Below are 20,126 nucleotides of genomic sequence, written 5' to 3'. Positions count from 1 at the left end.
GTTGAATCAAATCTTCCAAATGAGGAGGGTTTTGAGGGGGTAGTGGATCAATTAGACATGGTTGTGGTTCGGGTGGAGGTGATCATTGTTCATTTTGAGGCTCATTATTTCATAGGTGGGCATTTTGAGGATCATTTCTATCAGTCATACTTGTTTAGATTGGAAATAAAATTCAAATTTCAAATGTCCTCAATCAAAAAAAAAAAAACCCTATTTGAATATAAAACTAAATTGGATTGAAAAAACAAATAAACTACACAAATGGAAACCTTTTCTAATGCCCAAAATAATTTTGCACACCTAAAATTACTAGTAAAAATATCATTCAACAATTATTATGACTAATGAAAAAAGAGTCTGCAGGTTGTGTATATCACCACAAGCATTGAGTATCTAATTTAAAATTGAATACCATCTATCTGATATGGTCATGATACTTAAACTTTTCTATAGTGATCGGATTGGGGGTGGGGGAAGTAAGAGAAAATTTTGAAGAGGTCTTGGATGTTTTGAAAGTACATATTTTTCACATTGCAACTTTTTGGACCCCCATGATCCTACACATACCCTAGCACTTTGTTTTTTATATTAGATATGGGTGGCTAGTGGGTAGTTGCTTTTGGTCTCTAGGCTTGCTAATGGACTATAAGTGACCATGTCACTAGTTTGTTTTCGATTAAGAAAAAATCAAATTTTGAAGGGACCTCGAAACCCTTGACAGTCTCTTAAGAAGATAGATATTTAGAGAAGAAACACAAGAAAAATAGATGCTAAGAAAAACACATCAGCACCAAAATAGAACAAACCAAACATACAAAAACCTTATAGCTATAGAGTTTTTACTTACTATACCCAATAGTGCCAAAAAACACTTGACAAAAAACTAGTAGAGCAATAGGCACATCATTCTATTTGCTTGAGAAGAGCATCAATGTTCTTCTCAATACTCTCCATTGTTTGGAACAAATACGTAATGATCTTTGTTTCTTATGACTTATCAAAAGACCTCTTTCTATAGCTAGATCTTGTTCACTTCCTCAGACTAATAATAGTCTCCTCCTTAAGCTTAGTCCATATTTTTCACATTAAAAAAAAACTAATATAGCATGAATATTTTTAAGATTAGCCAAAGAAAATTCCAAGCCCTCTTGATTAATTCTCAATAGAATATTAAACAACTCTTCATTCTTTCCCATCCTATTTAGAATGATCTACATCCTATTGTTAACAATATTTTTGATCTATTTTTTATAGAAAATCTTTGTTGTCTTTGGTGCTTATCTTTAGGCTAAACACCCATTTTTTACTACTTTTTAATATAAAAAAACATAAATATTTTTCCCTACATAACATAACTAATAATATAATATTTTTGGGACAAGCATAGTATGTCTTTATTAATCATGTAATGTGTACATATTGATCTAAACGTTATTGTAGCTAACCTAAATAAGCTTGTAAATTTTTGTGATATACGAAGAAAAGAATATATATGAAAAGCCTCCTCTAGCTAATCCTATAGATTAGTATGAAGTTGTCCTTGAAGATTATATGTATAGTTCCCCAACTAAATTAAACTTAATTTTTCACATAAAATAAGAGAATGCTTACATAGTATTAAAAAAATGCAAAGGGTTCAATTTCAGCCCTCTTTTAAAATTTATGCATTTAAATTCTTATATTTACATGACATGTGATGCTGACTCAATTTTTTATTAGATTGATCAAGTGTATTGTGCATTATTATTTTTTATTTAATGAAAATAACTTGAAGGAACAACACCAACATGTGCTATTTATGTCATGGTGAAGAAGGATATAGAACGACCATTTGAAAACTCGATGAATTCCTGTCTCCACTAATTTCATAATCATTAATATTGTGAAGAAACATAAATTTATATGAATACATTTTTTCTTAGTAGTTTTATGATCTTCATATGTTCTCAATGATTCATTTAAATAATCATTTTCATATCAAATAATTTAAGATAAAGAAGCCACATTCTTTATAAGTGGCATTTATAAATACTTTGTCCATTTACATTATAGAGATCAAAACAAATTCACATGGTGCATACAAGAAATCCATATAAAATATACAATTTTTTTGAAGTCATTAAATAAATAAAGATATTCATATTATATAGCCATCACACACAACAACAAGAAAATCTAGAGACAAGAAAGACACCATATTCTACCAATATCATTCCCTATCTATAACTGTTGTAATAAGTGTATAATTTTTTTTTCTTCATTGTCATGGACCATAAATAAGACTACATACTATAACAACTTCAATGTCCACTCAATTGACTTCACTATTACTCCTTGCATTTCACTAATGCTATTTAAGAAATAAACAAGCTTTTCCTTTCTCCTTTTTCTTTTATAATATTGTTAGATATCATCTCTTTCGTATGAGTCCATTCAAAATATATACAAAAGACTTTAAATTGCTATTAAAATGATAACAAGAATAATAAAATAATACGATCATCACATACTAAAAGGAAAAATATATAAATAGTGAAAAAACACTATATTTTACTAATTACCTATTCAATATCTATAATAATTATTGTAGAAATAGGAAATAATTGAGAGTCTTCATATTAATTGTTGAATCAGCATGTATAATGATAAAAACCTAAATGACAATTGAATTCCTTACATTTTACTTACATTTCCTATACAAATAAGCAAGCTTTCCCTATCACACTTTCCTTAAGTCTATAATACTTTTACATGTCACTTAAAGTCAACATTGTGATTCAATCACCAAAACTGAATATAACCTCCCTTGTACTCATCTTCTATAATCTAGTATGACACAGCATTTCCGAAACAAGAGTTTTTTCAGCAAAGTTGAAGTCATCTTTCTACTTGTAAGCAGAATATGAAAATTTGGAAACTTCGAGCGAAATACATGTGGATCAACTCTTTTGTAAGTTTTCAAAGAATTAGGCAAGTTCTAACAACTAATCACATCCTTTTACATTATGACATTTTGAGTTAAAATAAATTTGTCAATCTCAAATAATATTTCACAAATTTTCCTCCTTTCCCGCAAACATTTATATATTCCAACCGTATGACTGTAGATTTCAAGCAAGTTATTGCACGTGGAAGGATGTGCAACGTTCACCATTCAATCATCCCAAGCTCGCGGAATTAAAACTGATAATTATTTCTGATTAAACATTCAATAGACATATTTGATTGGCTTATAGGAAAATTCAAATCAATCTGTGCGAATAATTGATAAAAACACACATTCAAAGGGCCTGTCTGCTTGCTGGAATATGATTTAGAAATTGGAATCTAAAATCTTTGATTTGAGATTCTGGAACTTGAAATCCATATTACGGTTTTTGGAATTTATTTAGGGACTGTTTGGTTCAAACCCGAAAATATTTGATATTCAAAATTTGTTATTCCAATCATGTTTGGTTCAAAATATGAATATATATATCAAAAAATGAGTACAAAAGATATAGTGAGAAAGTCGATTCATATCTCTAATTTGTTCAAGGGCCTGTTCATGTGCTTCCAACTCCACACATGTCGAAAATGTCAATGTTAATTTCAAAAAAAAAAATTCAAGAAAAAGTTAAAAGAAAGACGAAAGAAATTAGATATGTGTGGTACTGGTCACTTTATTTAATCCAAACATATGAGCAGGTGCAATAATAGCCAAAAAATTTCCCCCAATTAAAAAAAATTGTATTCGTACAAATTTCTGCAATAATCTTTCTAATTACTTCAAGCAACACCTATTAATTTTCACAAAATGACATTCAAAGGGTGCGTAAAGTAGATGCAAAGGGTATTATTTCTTGAAACACCTCACTCTCTCGGTTACAACTCAATTAAATTTCAAAAATATGTGCAAAAATAGGTGCTCCCAAATGGGCATCCGGGGGTCAAACCTAATTAAATTTCACTTTAGTTGAAATCCTCATTTTTCAAAAAATGGTCCAATTAAAATGACAATTCCAAATAACAAGTAGTTTGAGGGGAGGCAAAATTCTTGTTTTGGGGGTCAAATGGGGATACAAATCCACATTTCCCTGAATTCCAATTCTCATTTTGCAAACCCAAATAGTGGATTATAAATTTTTGAGAATTCTGAATTCTAATTCTTGCTCAAATCCACGATCCAAACAGACCCAAAAAGAATGACACGAAGGAATAGACTTTACGATTACAAATAAAGAGAGTGATTTGATGATTAGTGATTTTGTTTTGGTTGATTTGTGGGCAGCTTGGTCATTCAAACATCATTCAAAATATCCTTCCATTCATTTATCTCGGATCCCAATTTTCTAAAAGAGAGTCCCAACATTGCCAACTTCAAAGGAAAGGCAAAGAAGAGATGATAGTATAATTGCCTTTGTCCATCTAAAGAAGAAGAAACCATTTAAACCAAGGAATTGTAGAATTTTAGTTTTTGGAGGTGTTGAGGCTGTACTTGGCATTATGAACAAGAAATGGATGAGTCTGACCCATCTTTTAAAAAGGTCTTTGTTTGTTCTTGATAACAAGCTGACATTTGTGAAGATGTGATGTGCCACAAACTTCAATGGAGTTGTGTAATGATAAATTTTGTTAGATCAAATTTTGTTTCCCTCAATATTGGAATCCATACAAATGTAATCACGTAAAGCTCCTGCAACAATGTGTGTCCTCCCACTCCTACTATATGTTGTCTTGTAAGAACTATGTCCTACTCAACAATTACCACATCAACTAATTGGTAGAAGTGTAGAAATAAACAAATGAACCCGTAGTTTGAATAGTCAATAATCATTTCATTAACTACAATCAAGTATTAACAAATAGCTTACCATTGTAGAATGTAATTACATCACATTATTCAAGATGCTGACCTACATGTCACCCATCCATCAAAATGCCTGATTAATGAATACATTCACAAGATCATTAGAAATACATTATCCATTTTTTATAATTACATCCAAATGATCATCATAAGATGATCGATTACAATACATCGAATGTAGAGTTAAACAAGATGCCTAGAGCATATGTCCATTTACAAACTCTGATCTCCACAGCTATCAGACATCATCCATCTGCTATCTAGGATGAGAATGTGGCCCAAGCACTTTTACCACACCAACCATAGAGAATTAAGCTCCCCCAAGGTCCTTCCTGACATGAAGAAAACCCTAACCCTAGCATGAGAAGACTAGCAACTCAAAACAAGAGGATTAGATGGATTCGGTGCAACCATGAAACATAATACTTTCCACATGTCTAAGTAGTCTAGTCACATAATGTGGCAAGGAAAATAACACAAAAACATATCTACACATATGTAGTAATTGTAATAACAACATATCTACTCATATGTAGTAAATGAAATAACATCATATCTACTCATATGTAGTAAAGTAGAATATGTACTCATATGGAATAAATGGATAACAACATAGATCTACACATATGCAATAAAATAAAATGGCTTGGCCAAGCACTTTTAGAGCCACAATTAGTTGATAGAAGAAACACAACATATTGTATTCATTATAATTAGAACTGATGAATAGAAAGAAACAAAATGTATTGTATCCATTTCTATCATTCCCATATTGCCACATTACACCCAACCATAAGGTAAACTAAATGAAATCAAAAAGGAAATCTACGTTTAATTTTACTTTCAAAATTTAAAACCAAATTTCAATGCCCTATCTACACATAGGCATTCCAAAGGATGTTTTCAACAAAGTGATCATCTCCTTGAAGAACTTATCATGATGCAAAAATAAAGGAGAACATATTATAAAAAAAAACCCTATCCACTCATAGAAGCAACTGAAGTTTCACGCTTACTGCTAGTACCAGACCTTAATAGATATTTGTAACCATTTCTATACAAGGAGTATCACAAGGCATGACCATTAAGAGTTTAGACTTCAGAATTAGCAATGAATTCAATGCACAATAATAACCTCAAATGAGAAAATTAAACACCCTTATTTCAATGTCCCTGATCATAGATCATTCATTCGATGCTTCAGATGTTAGAACTAAAAATTGAACTCAAATAAGAGATTCTACAACTCTTGCAAAACATTAGCCATATGTTCATTGGAACATGAAAATCATGAATTGTGAATCCTAATGCATTAAGGCCAATAGACATTTTAATAAACTCGTATTCTTGCAACTAGCATCAAGAACCATAAGTATGATAAGGTTTTAGTTTTACTTCTATAAAATAATACATCATTCCAGTGTGTAAAAGTGAAAAAAAAAACTAATTTTTTCTTATTACTTTTTAGATTTTTCACAGGGTTCAATACTACATTAAACAGTGCACTTTGAATTAAGATTCACATCCTCTTGGTAACCAATAACTACTTTTCCCAACCATGGAATTAACACAATCAAAGTTCTTCCTAAACTCAAATTGTTTCTAGTTGCCTAGACCAATTGTTGAATTTTTATGAAAATTGTGCCCATCTCCACACAAGAAGTGAGTGTCAATGTTTTTAAATGAAGTGTTAGAGTCAGATGTCTGCTGGGCACTAACTCAAAATTTGTTTTCGGCCAAATCTACCATTTGTGTGAGCTATGAATGTGTAGATATAGTATACATGTCACAGTTATTGCTTCTGACTTGTAAATCACCCAAATTTGGTCTACAAGCTAATTGTGCTTCTTAAGTTACATTTTGTGACACATGCTGGACTCAACAAGAAAATATGCTTTCATCGGTGATCACTCAAGTTGATCTACACTATTTTATTGATGTCTTCTCAAAATGCAAACTGTAGTTTGGTTCATACAACATAGACAAGAGGAAATTCATGTGTTGATTTCAACACTATAAACTTTACCACATGTTTTAAATGAAATCCAATGCCACACACCTAATTAGTTCCCTAATATGCACTGAATGTTTCTATTCTAATTATAAAAAACATGTCATGAACCCAACTGGCAATTTTGGAACATTCCAATGCCATACAATGAAATTTTATTATTATATATTAAACAAAAGTAACATTGAACCAAAGGGTAATTTCTAGAATGTGAATGAGATTGGTTTTCTTGGAATATCAACATAGTTGGTAGAATGTGCAATGCATTACACAACATGATGCCTTTCTAAGCATGGGTACTTTATTATAACTGTAGGCAGATGTGATAGATATGCAGAACAAGAACTCACACAATCTATTCTCCATTGACCAATAAAAATGGTAACAAGGAAAGAGATGGTGACAGGAGGAGGAATTCTAAACTATTAGAGCGTCATTTCATTTTCCAATTTGAATTGGGGAAAGACACATAGAGACTTTACAAGATGATAAAAGGTTATAACCAAATGTTGAGTTTGTTCGAGTTCCACGAGACACAGTTTAAGGGTCTCTATCACATAATGATTGTTTAATTATGCAACATTTTCACATTGCTAAGTACTATATGTAATGGGATAAGGGAGTTATAGTAACTAACATTGTTATATTTAATGATTATTTAAAGAGATTATTACAATTATGTTGTATAAGAAATTCAAAATAGTGCAATGATTAAGAAATTAAAAATATCCTTTTAATTTTAGTTTTTAATGAAATATTTAAAAATTGTTTTAAAGTTGATTATTTAGTCACATGAATTATTAATTTTCATTAACAAAGATTAATTTATTATTATTTTTATTTTAAAATCTAAATTTATTTGGAGTGTGATATTTTTTTCAGTTCATGGAAAAGTATTATTATTTAAGCTATGAGAAAATTAATGTTCTAAAGTTTAATTTAGAAATGTAGATGTTATAATGTTATTAATTTTTAATATAATCTATAAGATTAAAGTCCTTCTGTTTGTTTGTAGCTAAAATTTGACCATGAAAAATACAATATGAAAAACTCTCGAAAAAGGACTCCTATAACACAAAATCAAATCACTCAATCACATAATTTATATAATATATAAAAAATATAAATAAATTATAAACCTTTAGACAAATTTGAATTATATAAAAATAGTTATATATAATTGGTCCAAACTAATTCAATAATCGAACAAAGTAAATGCAATACTACATTTTCTATGATAAGTACAATAATTTGTTTTCTCCTTGAATATCATATCTACACAATAACTTCTTACAATTGCTATTCTAGTTTTGAACTTATGAATTATATACCTAACCATTTCCTCATATCTCTCCACCACAACCACTTCAAACATATCTGTTTAATAATTGCCTTTCAATTTTTTAAACGAAAGTGAAAGATGGGTTAGACAAGGCCCCACGAAGTCAGACAAACAGTTTTAATATATTGTTTCAAAACATTACCATTTTCGTGGTTGATATCTGTAATTGTAATTATGTGCTTCCCCAACCACGACTCTGGATTTTCTGTATCAATTCGAGCAATTCACTCGCTGCAATCTTTAATCTCTTTGTTTTCTTTGTTAGGTGGACAAATTCGTCTAATTTTGCAATGACATGCATTATCTGTGCAATTATAGATTGCAAAAGAGTTAGTAGGGCATGTAATTGTCTGATTGGAGAATGGTTGGAGATCTGATTTGGGGTATAAAGAATATACGGATTGAATGATAAATTGATCCACGTGTGGAAGCTTCGCTGGATTCTCAAAAGCGGGAATATATGAAGAAAGAGAAAGAGGAAGGTGGTGGAATTGTATTGGTGGGCTTATTCAAGAATTCAAGAGAAAGACTTGCAAATATCTAGTCTTTTTGCCACGTGCGCATTATGGATACAATCATTTGGCAAATATCAGACGATGGTAGAGGATACAATAATTTTGGAGAGGAAACAAACTAAAAATAAGTTGCAACCGTCAATGGTTTGAGTATGCCAGACAACTTTACAAGAAAGATGATGGTGTGGACTCACCACCTTTGGTGAATAGTATGGAATACCTTTTTACCATGGAAGAGGTTGAGAGGGGTAATAAAAAGTTAGGTACCAGTAAGGCAAAAGACATGGAGGAGCTTCAAGCTAAGTATCCTAAGTGGGGCACAAAAACTATTTCACCTCTCATTACGAGAATTTTCAACAATATCAGCGAACATAGATTTCATAGTAATTGGACGATTAACCTCAATATACCTCTATACAAGAGTGACGAGGTTAATAACCCTTCTAATTATAGGACCATAATGATCAACCCTATATTTGCAAAAGTTTATGATACAACTGCTCCCGTATGTGACCGATCTCATTTTGGTTGCCAAATCTGCATGTGGTTTGCAAGAACATTACTATCGCTCAAGCACTTTTGCAAACTGGTTGGTATGCAAGTTAATATTAGTAAAACTAAAGTTATGGTCTTTTCAAAAAGAAAAAACAAAACAACTTCAACATAAATTCTATTTTGAGAGCAGTGTTCTCAAGGAGGTAGTAGAATATAAATACCTTGGGATTGACTTCAACAAAAATCTAAGTTGGGATGGTTGTAGAAAGAAGAGGGCTTTGGGAGGTTGGAAGGCACTTTATGCTTTGCAAAATAGGTGTCGTGATGTTGAGGTTTGAGATTGGAAAATCAATCAAACTTTGTTCGGGCTTCGTGTGCTAGTAGTGGTTCTTTATGGATGTGAAATATGGGCCAGCAACATTTCATACTTACAATGGAGACAAATCATGATGATACAAAAGTGTTGGATTACCGGCAGGTTTAAAATCAAATTCACGATCCTCTATGATATCATGCTCTGTGAAGTGGGAGCAATGTCTATTGAGGCTCATGTCATGGCCCATCTCATTAGCTAACTTAAAAAAATTAAAAATATGGAGGCAACTAGATGGCCTAAAATGGTTTTTGAGGATACTTTGTGTAAACATAAAAGGACCTAGATGCATCAAAACATCAAGTGGATGAGCAAATGGGATATATCCATTCAACATGTGTCTTGCCAACAATAAAGAAATCAAAGCTTTCGTTATGAAGCAATTTCATAAGAGAAATTGGGGAAAGGGGATTGGTAGAAAAAAAATTACTACATCAGGGATTCAACCCCACATTTGATCACTGCCAAAAGGAGTATATAGAGGCCATAATACCTTGGAGAGCTAAGATACTCATTGCACAACTAAGGACCAACTCCCATCAACTTCGATGTGAGACCGAGTGGTGGACGAGGCCAAAAGAACTATGGGAAGAGAGAATCTTCTTGTTTTGCAATTCTGGGAAGGTGTAAACCAAACAACACTTCATTTTGGAGTGTGAGGCATTCAGGGAAAACAAGGTCAAATTTGTGGATATCTGATCCGACAACTCATAGTACAGCCTATTCAACAAAGAGAACATTGAGAAGTTTAGTGGTCTCATCATTAGCCTTCACAAAAAGAAAACCAACTTAAAAAAGTCAGTGTAGTGGGAATAGTGTCCCATAGGCTATTTCTTAGCCTTGAGGATGTTAAAATCTCATCTATCTATCTTGTTTGGACAAGCGACCAAATTAAATCTGCTAGGAAAAATTAATAATAATAATAAATGTTTTCAAGGGTAACTACATTCCTTGTAAAGCACCTTCAACGTACCCTTCACATATGGCTAGGGTTCAGTTTAGGTAGGTTTGGACTCCCTAGCAGTTCTAGGATTATGCATTTTTAGGTATATATACACATATTGCCATTTGTTGGGGTGTTAAAATGTAAAAATAGAAGGATATCGGGATTATCTAAGTTTTAAAGTTTGTTAAGAAATTTGTAATTTAGGATTTTTTTTTATAATTGAATTGTAGGCATATTTATTATATGGTTCTATTAAATATATTTATTGGAGTGTTAAAATGCTAAAATGCAATTAGTTGATTTCTAAGATTATAGATATTTTCTAAGTTTTAAAGTTTATCATAAAATTTATTGTTTCAAAAATATATTTAAATTGAAGAAAGTATCCAACGAGAATATTGGAGTAACAATAGGAACTTCTAGAATATTGTAGCAATAATAGCAAGAGGAAGTTTTTTGATATTTTTTGGATTTAGAAAATATTAAAATTCTAGCTAAATTGAGATTAGTTAATAGTAAAATGGTAGTCTGACAAATGATCATCTCATTTAAATATGCTTATTAATAAACAACTAGTGTTACTATTCATAATTAAGACCCACTCATTGGGGAGGAGAAGAGTAGGGTTTGGTTGGGTGGGCTTGGGAGCTGCACCAAGAGAGTAAGATTATTGAAGCGATTGATTGTCAGGTGAGCTTGGCTAGGGAACTAAATCAAGATGGTAAAAAGGGAAGACAATAATCTATCTAAAAACACACACACAAAATATGCCTCTGACTTAGTTCCTATTCATAGTAGGGCCTTAGTTCACCATAGGTAGAAGGGTCTCACTTTAGTTAGTTCTAAAGAAATCACTATTTTCATCTGAATCACCTAGAATGATCATGTAGCTATGAGAGGCCCTACCTATTTATATTGTGTTCTTTTCCATCTTAATTTTTTAATAGGAATAGGAGATTTTGTCTTCTAAAATGCATAGTTTTGAAGAATTTGAGATAGTAGATAATTTATTACATACTCCAACCCTACAACTTTAACATCAACTTCATCAGAGCATTCACCTTTGATTTAGTGAATTTCAAAAATTGAGGGCGAAGAAGAATATCCTTCCATCTATGATCTCTATTAAGTGATGGATTTTCTATTGAAATGGTCAGTAGGGAGTGATAGGGAGTATTCCTATCAAGCTTTCTTCTTGTATTTAAATTCAAATTTGAAAAAAATTGATCTACTGCCGAAAATGTATTCCTATTTTGTCCAAGTGTCTAGAATTTTCTATTGTTATTGAGCAATAGTAGAAAAATGCTAGGTAGAAGTAAAATTGTGTTTTTTAAGAGATATTACAAATGATGCAATGATAGTACCTCTTAAGATTTGCCACATGCCCATACAAATTTCCTCCTTAATGACTTTGTTTACCAATCTAATTGTTGAGAATGATCAATTGAAGAGAAGAGCATTTGCCAAAATATCTTTTGAACCTACAAGGAAAATACATTTTTTGTTAAATTGCTTTCCCACTCAGAGTTTCTTTCAGATCTAAGTTTTACCATGCAAACCAATAGAAAATGCCACAAGACAATGTTCTAGCCTAAATATTCTAAAAATCTACAAGTTGAAGTTATCCTTCCTCATTGAAACAAAACACATAACCCATAATGATCACATTTCAAAAATGCTTTATTGGGAATTCTTTAAAATATCTCAACATTTTTTATTTTTTTCTTCCATGCTAATTTATGTACCAAATCCTTCGAATGATTTATACCTCATCGCATGCATACAAGACCTTTTCAACAAGTTTTATTTTTCTTCTATCATTACAAGTCTAGAGATTTGCAATAAGGGACGCACATCATTCCTTAAAAGTGACAGTTGTCATGTTTCAAATATTTTACATAATATCTCTATTTAAAATATAAAAATTGTAGAAGAAAATAGAAACAACCAAAGAAAAAATTAATTTACATAAATAATGTCAAAAGAAAATTCATCATATCTTAGAAACTGTAAATTGTAAGATGGTCTTATTTTAAAAACAAGATTTCCAACTTACAAAATAATTTAATTCTCCTACATGCAATCAAAAACTATATTGTCAAAGGTAGTAACTAGTAGCCTAGTTCTAAAATAAAGGCATTAGCATCACACAAAGGAGATGTCTATCTAGCAGAGGATTTGCACCAGACGTGACAGTTTTTCGAATTAAATAATTAATTTATAAATCACATAATAGTTGTTATGTGATTTATAAATTAATTATTTAATTTGAAAAACTGTTATGTGATTTATAAATTAATTATTTAATTCGGAAAATTGTCACATCTAATGCAAATCCTCGACTTTTTAGCCACGGGCTCACACAAAACCTTCATATAAATGAATGGCTTTTAGACAATTCAAATCAATTTATCTGAACAAGAATGGAAAAGGTACTAGACTAGATGATAAAAACTAAAACCCAAAAGAATAACACAAAGGAATAGATTGTTGATTTGTGCGCTGCCTGATCTTTTAAACATCATTCAATATTTCCATCCATTCATTTATTTCTGATCCCAATTTCATAAAAAGGAGAGTCCCAAGATTGACAACTCCAGAGTATAGGCAAAGAAGGGATGATAGTACAATTGCCTTTGTATCCATCTCATTAAAAAATCTCTGTTTGTTCTTGAGAGTGAACCGACATTTGTCAAGATATAATGTGCCACAGACTTCAATGGAATTCTGAAAAGATTAGTTTTTTTAATATCAAAGTCTGCTTCCCTCGATATTGGAATCCATACAAATGCAACGACGTAAAGCCCATGCAACAATGTGTCTCCTCTCACTCCAACTCCATGGGAATACATGATGTCTCATGTTCGCCACTCTTCCTTCTTTCAATTTTAGCAGCCTAGTTTAGGTAGATAACCTTCGTTTCATTCCTTAAGCAACTCGAAAATGCTTCAATCAGATGGACATTGGTTGAATGAATAGAAAGTCAAGAGATAGTTTATGTAGTGGTTCTTAGAATGATGACTATAGAGAAATTCAGAGATGATTTAGTGAATGGATATTGAGGTTGAGTAGAGTAAGTTTAAAATAGAATATCGTAGTGAAAAAGATATGAGATAGAAATTTTTCATAATTTGTGATAATGCTTCAAGTATTTTTGTCAATAATTGTCTGAAACATTCTATTGTTGTGATGATGGATCATGGATTATGATCTGAAACGTTGATGGTAGAAATTATGCACATGAAAGATAATATAATAGTTTATAAGATGTGCTTATATTTTTCGTAGAGAAACTCAGGATCAATTCAATGGATGGATATTGAAGTTGAATAGAATAGATTATGACAAAAGACTTATAATGTTTATAAAGTCAAAAATAGAGGTTGTGGTTCAAAAGTGACTCTAGAGTAACCCAAGATTTCTTCAGTGAATGATTATTGAGATTGATTTGAAAAAAACTTAGAATAGAAGGATTTTAATGTTTATGAGGTTCAAGGGTGCCAATTGATTTTTTAAAAATTGCATTCATGAAATGACTATTGAGAGAATAGATTAGAACACAAGACTTTAATGTTTAAATAGTCAAAGATAGGATATGAAATATATGTATAGTGCACATATAGGAACATGTCCTAGATGATTGATCTTATGTATGAGATAAAGTGTACAATAGTTGACAATGTGGATTTTGCAATTTGGAAGTGGAGATTGTGAATAATAAATATTGTTGAGTGATTAGTATTCCAAAATAAATTAAATACAATGATAATATATATAGTTATATCTATTAATTCATATGACATGTACACCAATATTAAGTAAGTTGGCATATAGAATATTCACGTATTCTATATTCACGTATTATCACTTATGTGAGTTCTAATTTATTGTTGTTTGGGTTCTTTTTAAGATGTTTTAATTGGATTAAGTTTTACATCTATAAATCATGTCCCCAAAAGTCATTATTATTAAAAAATTACATATAATACCTATTTAAATAACATGATTAGATGACTTTTTAATTGAAAAAAATAAAATACATATGTTTGTAATATAATCCACATATTATAAATAATAATGCATTACTAATATATTCAACTTTTATGTGTATTTATGTTCATATCGAATTGCATATATATTTATTTTAGTTTTATGTATTTTTAAAACATATTTATGTTATTTTATTAAAATTTTATATTTCATTTCAAAATTATAAATATTTATTACCTTATTTCCCCATCTTTTGCCTCAAATTTGAATTTGAATTATCATTTCTGGCATATTTTCTATCCTCTATAATATAATCCACATATTATAAATAATATTGCATTACTAATATATTCAACTTTTATTTCTATTTATTTCTATTTATGTTCATGTCAAATTGTATATATATTTATTTTAGTTTTATGTATTTTTAAAATAGATTTATGTTATTATATAATATAATATTTGATAATTATATTATTAAAATTTTATATTTCATTTCAAATTTATAAATATTTATTGCCTTATTTCCCCATCTTTTGCCTCAAATTTGAATTTGAATTATCATTTTTGACATATTTCTTATCCTCTAGACTAAGGAATATTCTTCTTTTTCCACATTCTCTCCAAAAAAAAATTAAATAGGTGTAAAGTTTAAGAAAAAAGTTAAAATTGAAATGTAGGCAAAAGTGATAATAATATTGACGTTTTTTTATTAATGAAGACTCTAGAGTCCTAAGGACATGGGATTCTACATAATGCTAGACGAAACCTTTAACTCATTTTTAAAAAAAAATCATTTTCTCTTTATATCTCATATCTATAATTCAACACTTATTATTTATAATTATTTTAAAAATAAAATTTTAAGATTATTAAGAAAATTGTATAATAAGTATTATAGTTTAATTTTGGATATTTTGTTAATGAATGTGCAATTTAATTTCTTATAACTATTGTTCGCAAATTTTGGTAGCAAAGTATTAAAAAATAGACAATACATCATACTTACAGATGTTCTAATAATTATACTCTAGTACCATCCCAAAATCATTTACAAGTATAGAAATATTTTTAAAAATCTATCTAAAGAAATGTCAATTTAAATATCTATTATAAATTAAGTAAAAATTAATTATGTGTATTTCTAAAATAAATGGTTGCTTCTATTTAAAGTTTAAATTTTGACATGTAAATAGTTGTCAAATTTAGCTTGAAAGATAAATGATAAAATTAACACTCACACCATCATACTCCACCTTTTTTAATTGTAGAATGGACATTAATAAGTTTTTAAAATTGATTTCTATTTTTAGAAAAGATTTAGTTCTTTTGAAATTAATAATTAAAGAATTAATTAGAAGATCATTAATAAATTAGAGATATAGTATTAATTAATATCTTGTTTGCAGCTTTTCCTGATGGATATTTGAAAGTATGGACATGGAGGCTACGCAATCCTGAAAATCTTCCGAAATTTGCAGAGCTTGGCGGGAGAGAATCACTAAACCGCCGGTTAAGCGCGAAAAAGTAGGCGCTGTCATACGTGGCATAAGACGAGCCGTACGAGGGGGAGAAAGCGACAGGTGATGGCAGTTTGAAAAGCAACGTGTCACCATCAGTGTTCTGCGATGTTTACGGCCTGAGATTCGTGACGGCCGCTGATTGGGCGCTTCAATTCATGCTTTCAAGATTCCGAGAACAACGAGGACTATTTCTCACGCGCCCATTTCAATGCATTTAACACGTGTCCTCAAAAAGGAAGAAGCTACTTCAACTACAACGAAGACATGGATAAAAATCACACTCACTGATCCCTTGCCAACTCAATTCTTCCTTTTTCATCGATAAATTCCTCTTCAACCGCCCTCAAAAATTATACTCATCTCTTCATACTCCCTTATAAATCTGAATAGCCACCGTCAATTTTTCACCGTTGAAAAAGAAAGGACTTTGTATTTTTTTTTTTTTGTCCCACGCGTTCAATTATAATCAATCTCTACTGTAAATTTTTTTTAGCAAGCACTGAGAAGAAAAACAATGCTGAACACTTCGGCTGGTGATGATAATGACAGTTTCTTGCTTTCTTGTGGATCAGACGGCGGCGGCGGCGGCGGCGGTAGAAATAAGGAAGAAATGAAGGTGGAGCTTTGTCCGTCGTATGGAGTGGTGTCTGTGATGGGCGAACGAGACGAGATCGAAGACGCCGTGGCGGCGGTGCCGTCTTTTTGCATGGGGTTGCATTTTTTCGGCGTCTATGACGGCCATGGCGGCGCGGAGGCGGCGGGGTTTTGCAGAGAGCGGCTGCACGTGGCCTTGGCGGCGGAGCTCTGGGAACAACGGCACCGGGATTGCGGCGAGCGGGAGTGGGTGAATGTTATGAAGAACTGCTTTGAGAAGATGGATGTGGAGCTCGGCGGGCAGTGTTCCACCGGCAAATGTGGCGGCGATGATGGGAACCGGGAGATTTGTTGCAGGCAATTGGCTGCGCCGGTGAATGTCGGCTCCACGGCCGTCGTAGCGGTGGTGGGCGAGTCTGAGATTGTGGTGGCTAATTGCGGCGATTGTCGGGCGGTGTTGTGTAGAGGAGGAAAGGCCGTTCCTCTTTCTAATGACCACAAGGTTTGCCCTAAACTAGTTTCAATTTTGTGTTTTATAAATAAAATTATAAGTTCAAATTTGAGTCTCTTTTTTTTTTAAAGATGTTTATCATTTATATCGGAACAAAGTTTATATGATGTATTATCCTGACGATGGGTAGGGTTTCTAGATGTTCATCGATTGATCAAATTCTATTATGGAAACACCACTTACTTTTTTCTTATGGTTTCATTCTATGATAAGAGTTTGGTATGAAATGTTAAACGTATAAAGATACACAGATTCGGGGGAAAAAGCCCTCACCATAAACTAGCATCGAGTCTGAAAGCTTGAATTTGCTTTTGTCATTCTATGATCGTATCAAAAGATTGATTTTAAAAGTTGGAAATTTAAAAATATTGTTCTTTGATTCAGAAAATGAACTTCCAAGAATGGCTCGTCTTAATATATGTGTAACATTTAGATCAATGATTTCATCGTGTATTGAAGCCGATTTCTCTTGGTTGTGTACTTCCATTCTATTATAGAGTTCGATCGAGTCTCAAAGCTTGCATTTGCTTTTTAAAATTATTGTCTTTGATTCCGAAAATGAACGGTCAAGAATGACCGACCTTTTTTATACGTGCAACATTTAGATGAATGACTTGTGAAGGTATTGAAGCCCGATTCAATACTCCTATTTTGTCATAGAGTTCATGTAAAACATTTGAATCAAATATTGGAACAAGGCTTGTTTTTATATGTATATCTTATGCTGTAGTTTCATCAAAGAATCTGATCTCAACCATGAGATAGAAAAGGCTCTCTATCTTTTCAAAGTTATGTATTTTCCTCAACGACTTCTCTCTCATGTTTTCGTTTTTGGCAATTCATGGTAGAGTTTGATCAGAGATGGTAGACATAAAAAAGTACCCAGTTAAATAAGGTTCTGATTCACATTTTTTTATGACAAAAAAGGAAAAGACTTTATAAATTTTGGAGAAATCATTTTACTAATATGATTTTATCATGTGATAGCCTGAAAGAGAGGACGAGATGGATCGAATCGAATCTGCCGGTGGGCGCATCATTTTATGGAACGGCTACCGTGTCGGCGGCTTCCTCTCCATCTCCAGAGCTCTTGGTACACATTTCAAACTAAACTTTCTTCCATTCTGTGTTTTTAGGGTTTTTTTTTTGGTTTTCTTTTTCTTTTTCTTCTAGGGTTTAGTTTTTAACATTTCGTTCTTGGATATTTTTCAGGCGACAGATATCTGAAACAATACGTGATTTCGGAGCCGGAGGTGACATTTGCAGAGCGGAGAGAAGACGACGAGTTTCTCATTTTGGCGAGCGATGGTTTGTGGGACGTCGTTTCCAACGAAGTTGCATGCAAAGCGGTTACCAAATGCTTCGCCGGTTATCAGCCGTCACGTTCTTCCCATGCAACTGCAACCGCCGCCGCCACTTCTTCCTCCTCCTCCTCCGCCGCCGCCGCCGCCGCCGCGGCGCTGCTCACAAAAATAGCTCTCGCACGTGGGAGCAAAGATAACGTTAGCGTGATCGTCATCGACCTCAGGAACATCGCACGAATACAATCCCGTAATATCCACAACAATTTATGAACGAAATTTTCACCGTCCATTAATCCAAATGTAAATATAAAGGAAAAGCGCTTTTATATTTATGGATATGAACATGAATGTTTGTAAGTATATGTTTTTTTCCAACCAGAACTATGGTTTTTCTGTATAAAATCCAAAAACTCATCCCCTGCAATCTACAAACACTTTCAGTCTTCTCGGCATCCAACTTTTAAATAGTTTTGGGCTTTTACAGGCATTTCTATGGAAATAATTTAGGTTTAGTTAGATCGTAGAAGAATTATTAGAGCATATATGTAATTGTGATCTATTAGATTTCTACATAAATGGGATTTGATTGTGCAGAGCTTTTTATCATCGACTTTTCAGATCAGACTACATGATCTATCATCAGGATGCAAGAGAACAAGAAGAAGAGACACATCGTCTTATTCTCTTCATCGTGACGATGACGATAGATTGTATATGGTGTATATTCTTGTTCTCTTGCATCATGATGATCTCTTCGTCGCGATGATAGATAGTATACGGTGTATATTCTTGTTCTCTTGCATCACAATGATAGATCGTATAGGGTGTATATTGTTGTTCTCTTGCATCGTGATGATAGATCATGTAGTGTATGATTTTAAGATGGTTAGGTTAAGCTAAAAATGGGGAAACGTGTAAAGAGAAAAATAGATTGAGCAGCTGGAGATCTGATATAGGAGTACGGATTGAATGATAAATTATTCCACGCGCATGAATTTCGCTGGATTTGTGTAAAGTGGGAAATATACGAAGAACGAGAAAGTGAAGGTGGTGGAATCATATTGGTTGAGTTTTCGTTGTGTTGAAGAGAAGGACGTTCAAATGTCTAGTTTTTTGCCAAACCACCAAATCTAATCCGATCTGATCTGCTCGTATTCATTTGACATAAAAAGTATTTATTAAAAGAAGAAAATGTGGTTTCAAGTAAAAGTATAATCCTTGTGAAACACCTTTAACGATGGCTTGACACTTGGCAGGGTTTCAGTTTGGGTGACCATAACTCTTGACTAAGTGTTTCAGGATTTGGCATATTTCATTCCTTTCATTTTTAACTTTTCTTATTGACCTAATTGATGTCATGTTTTTTAAAATAAAATAATATGAGTCAGTACAATAATTTTTGTGTGGAAGTATTAGGATATTAAAATCAATTTGATGCAATAGTTTGTTAACCAATATAATTTTAGGAAATAATTATTAGATTGATTTTAAAATTTGGTAGTTTTAGAGCATTCAAAAGGTGGAATCTATAAGATAGATCCTATAAGTAAATCTAAGATAACAATTTTTTTTACATATTTTTTTAAATTGATCAAAAATATTATTTCTTATTAAGAAATCTCATTTTAAGAACTAATATTTTATTTGATAAATGAAAAATACTTTTCATAACA

The 20,126-nt window shown here is 31.8% G+C and overlaps 1 protein-coding gene across 1 annotated transcript; it reads left to right on the top strand.

The window, feature by feature from the left end:
* Positions 1-16,447: 16,447 nt before the first annotated feature.
* On the top strand, positions 16,448-18,897 carry LOC149550792 (protein phosphatase 2C 53-like). The gene is made up of 3 exons (XM_089786363.1): positions 16,448-17,140; positions 18,137-18,242; positions 18,362-18,897. Exons 1-3 carry the CDS (start codon positions 16,559-16,561, stop codon positions 18,721-18,723), a joined length of 1,050 nt encoding a protein of 349 aa, XP_089642489.1. The 5' UTR covers positions 16,448-16,558; the 3' UTR covers positions 18,724-18,897.
* The last annotated feature ends 1,229 nt before the right edge of the window (positions 18,898-20,126 follow it).

This window comes from Cupressus sempervirens, chromosome 6 (assembly GCF_028749045.1).
Source record: "Cupressus sempervirens isolate cs-2001-9-10 chromosome 6, ASM2874904v1, whole genome shotgun sequence".
Lineage (NCBI taxonomy): Eukaryota > Viridiplantae > Streptophyta > Pinopsida > Cupressales > Cupressaceae > Cupressus > Cupressus sempervirens.
The sequence above is the reverse complement of the archived record's forward strand: the minus strand, read 5'-3'. Positions and strand labels throughout refer to the sequence as shown.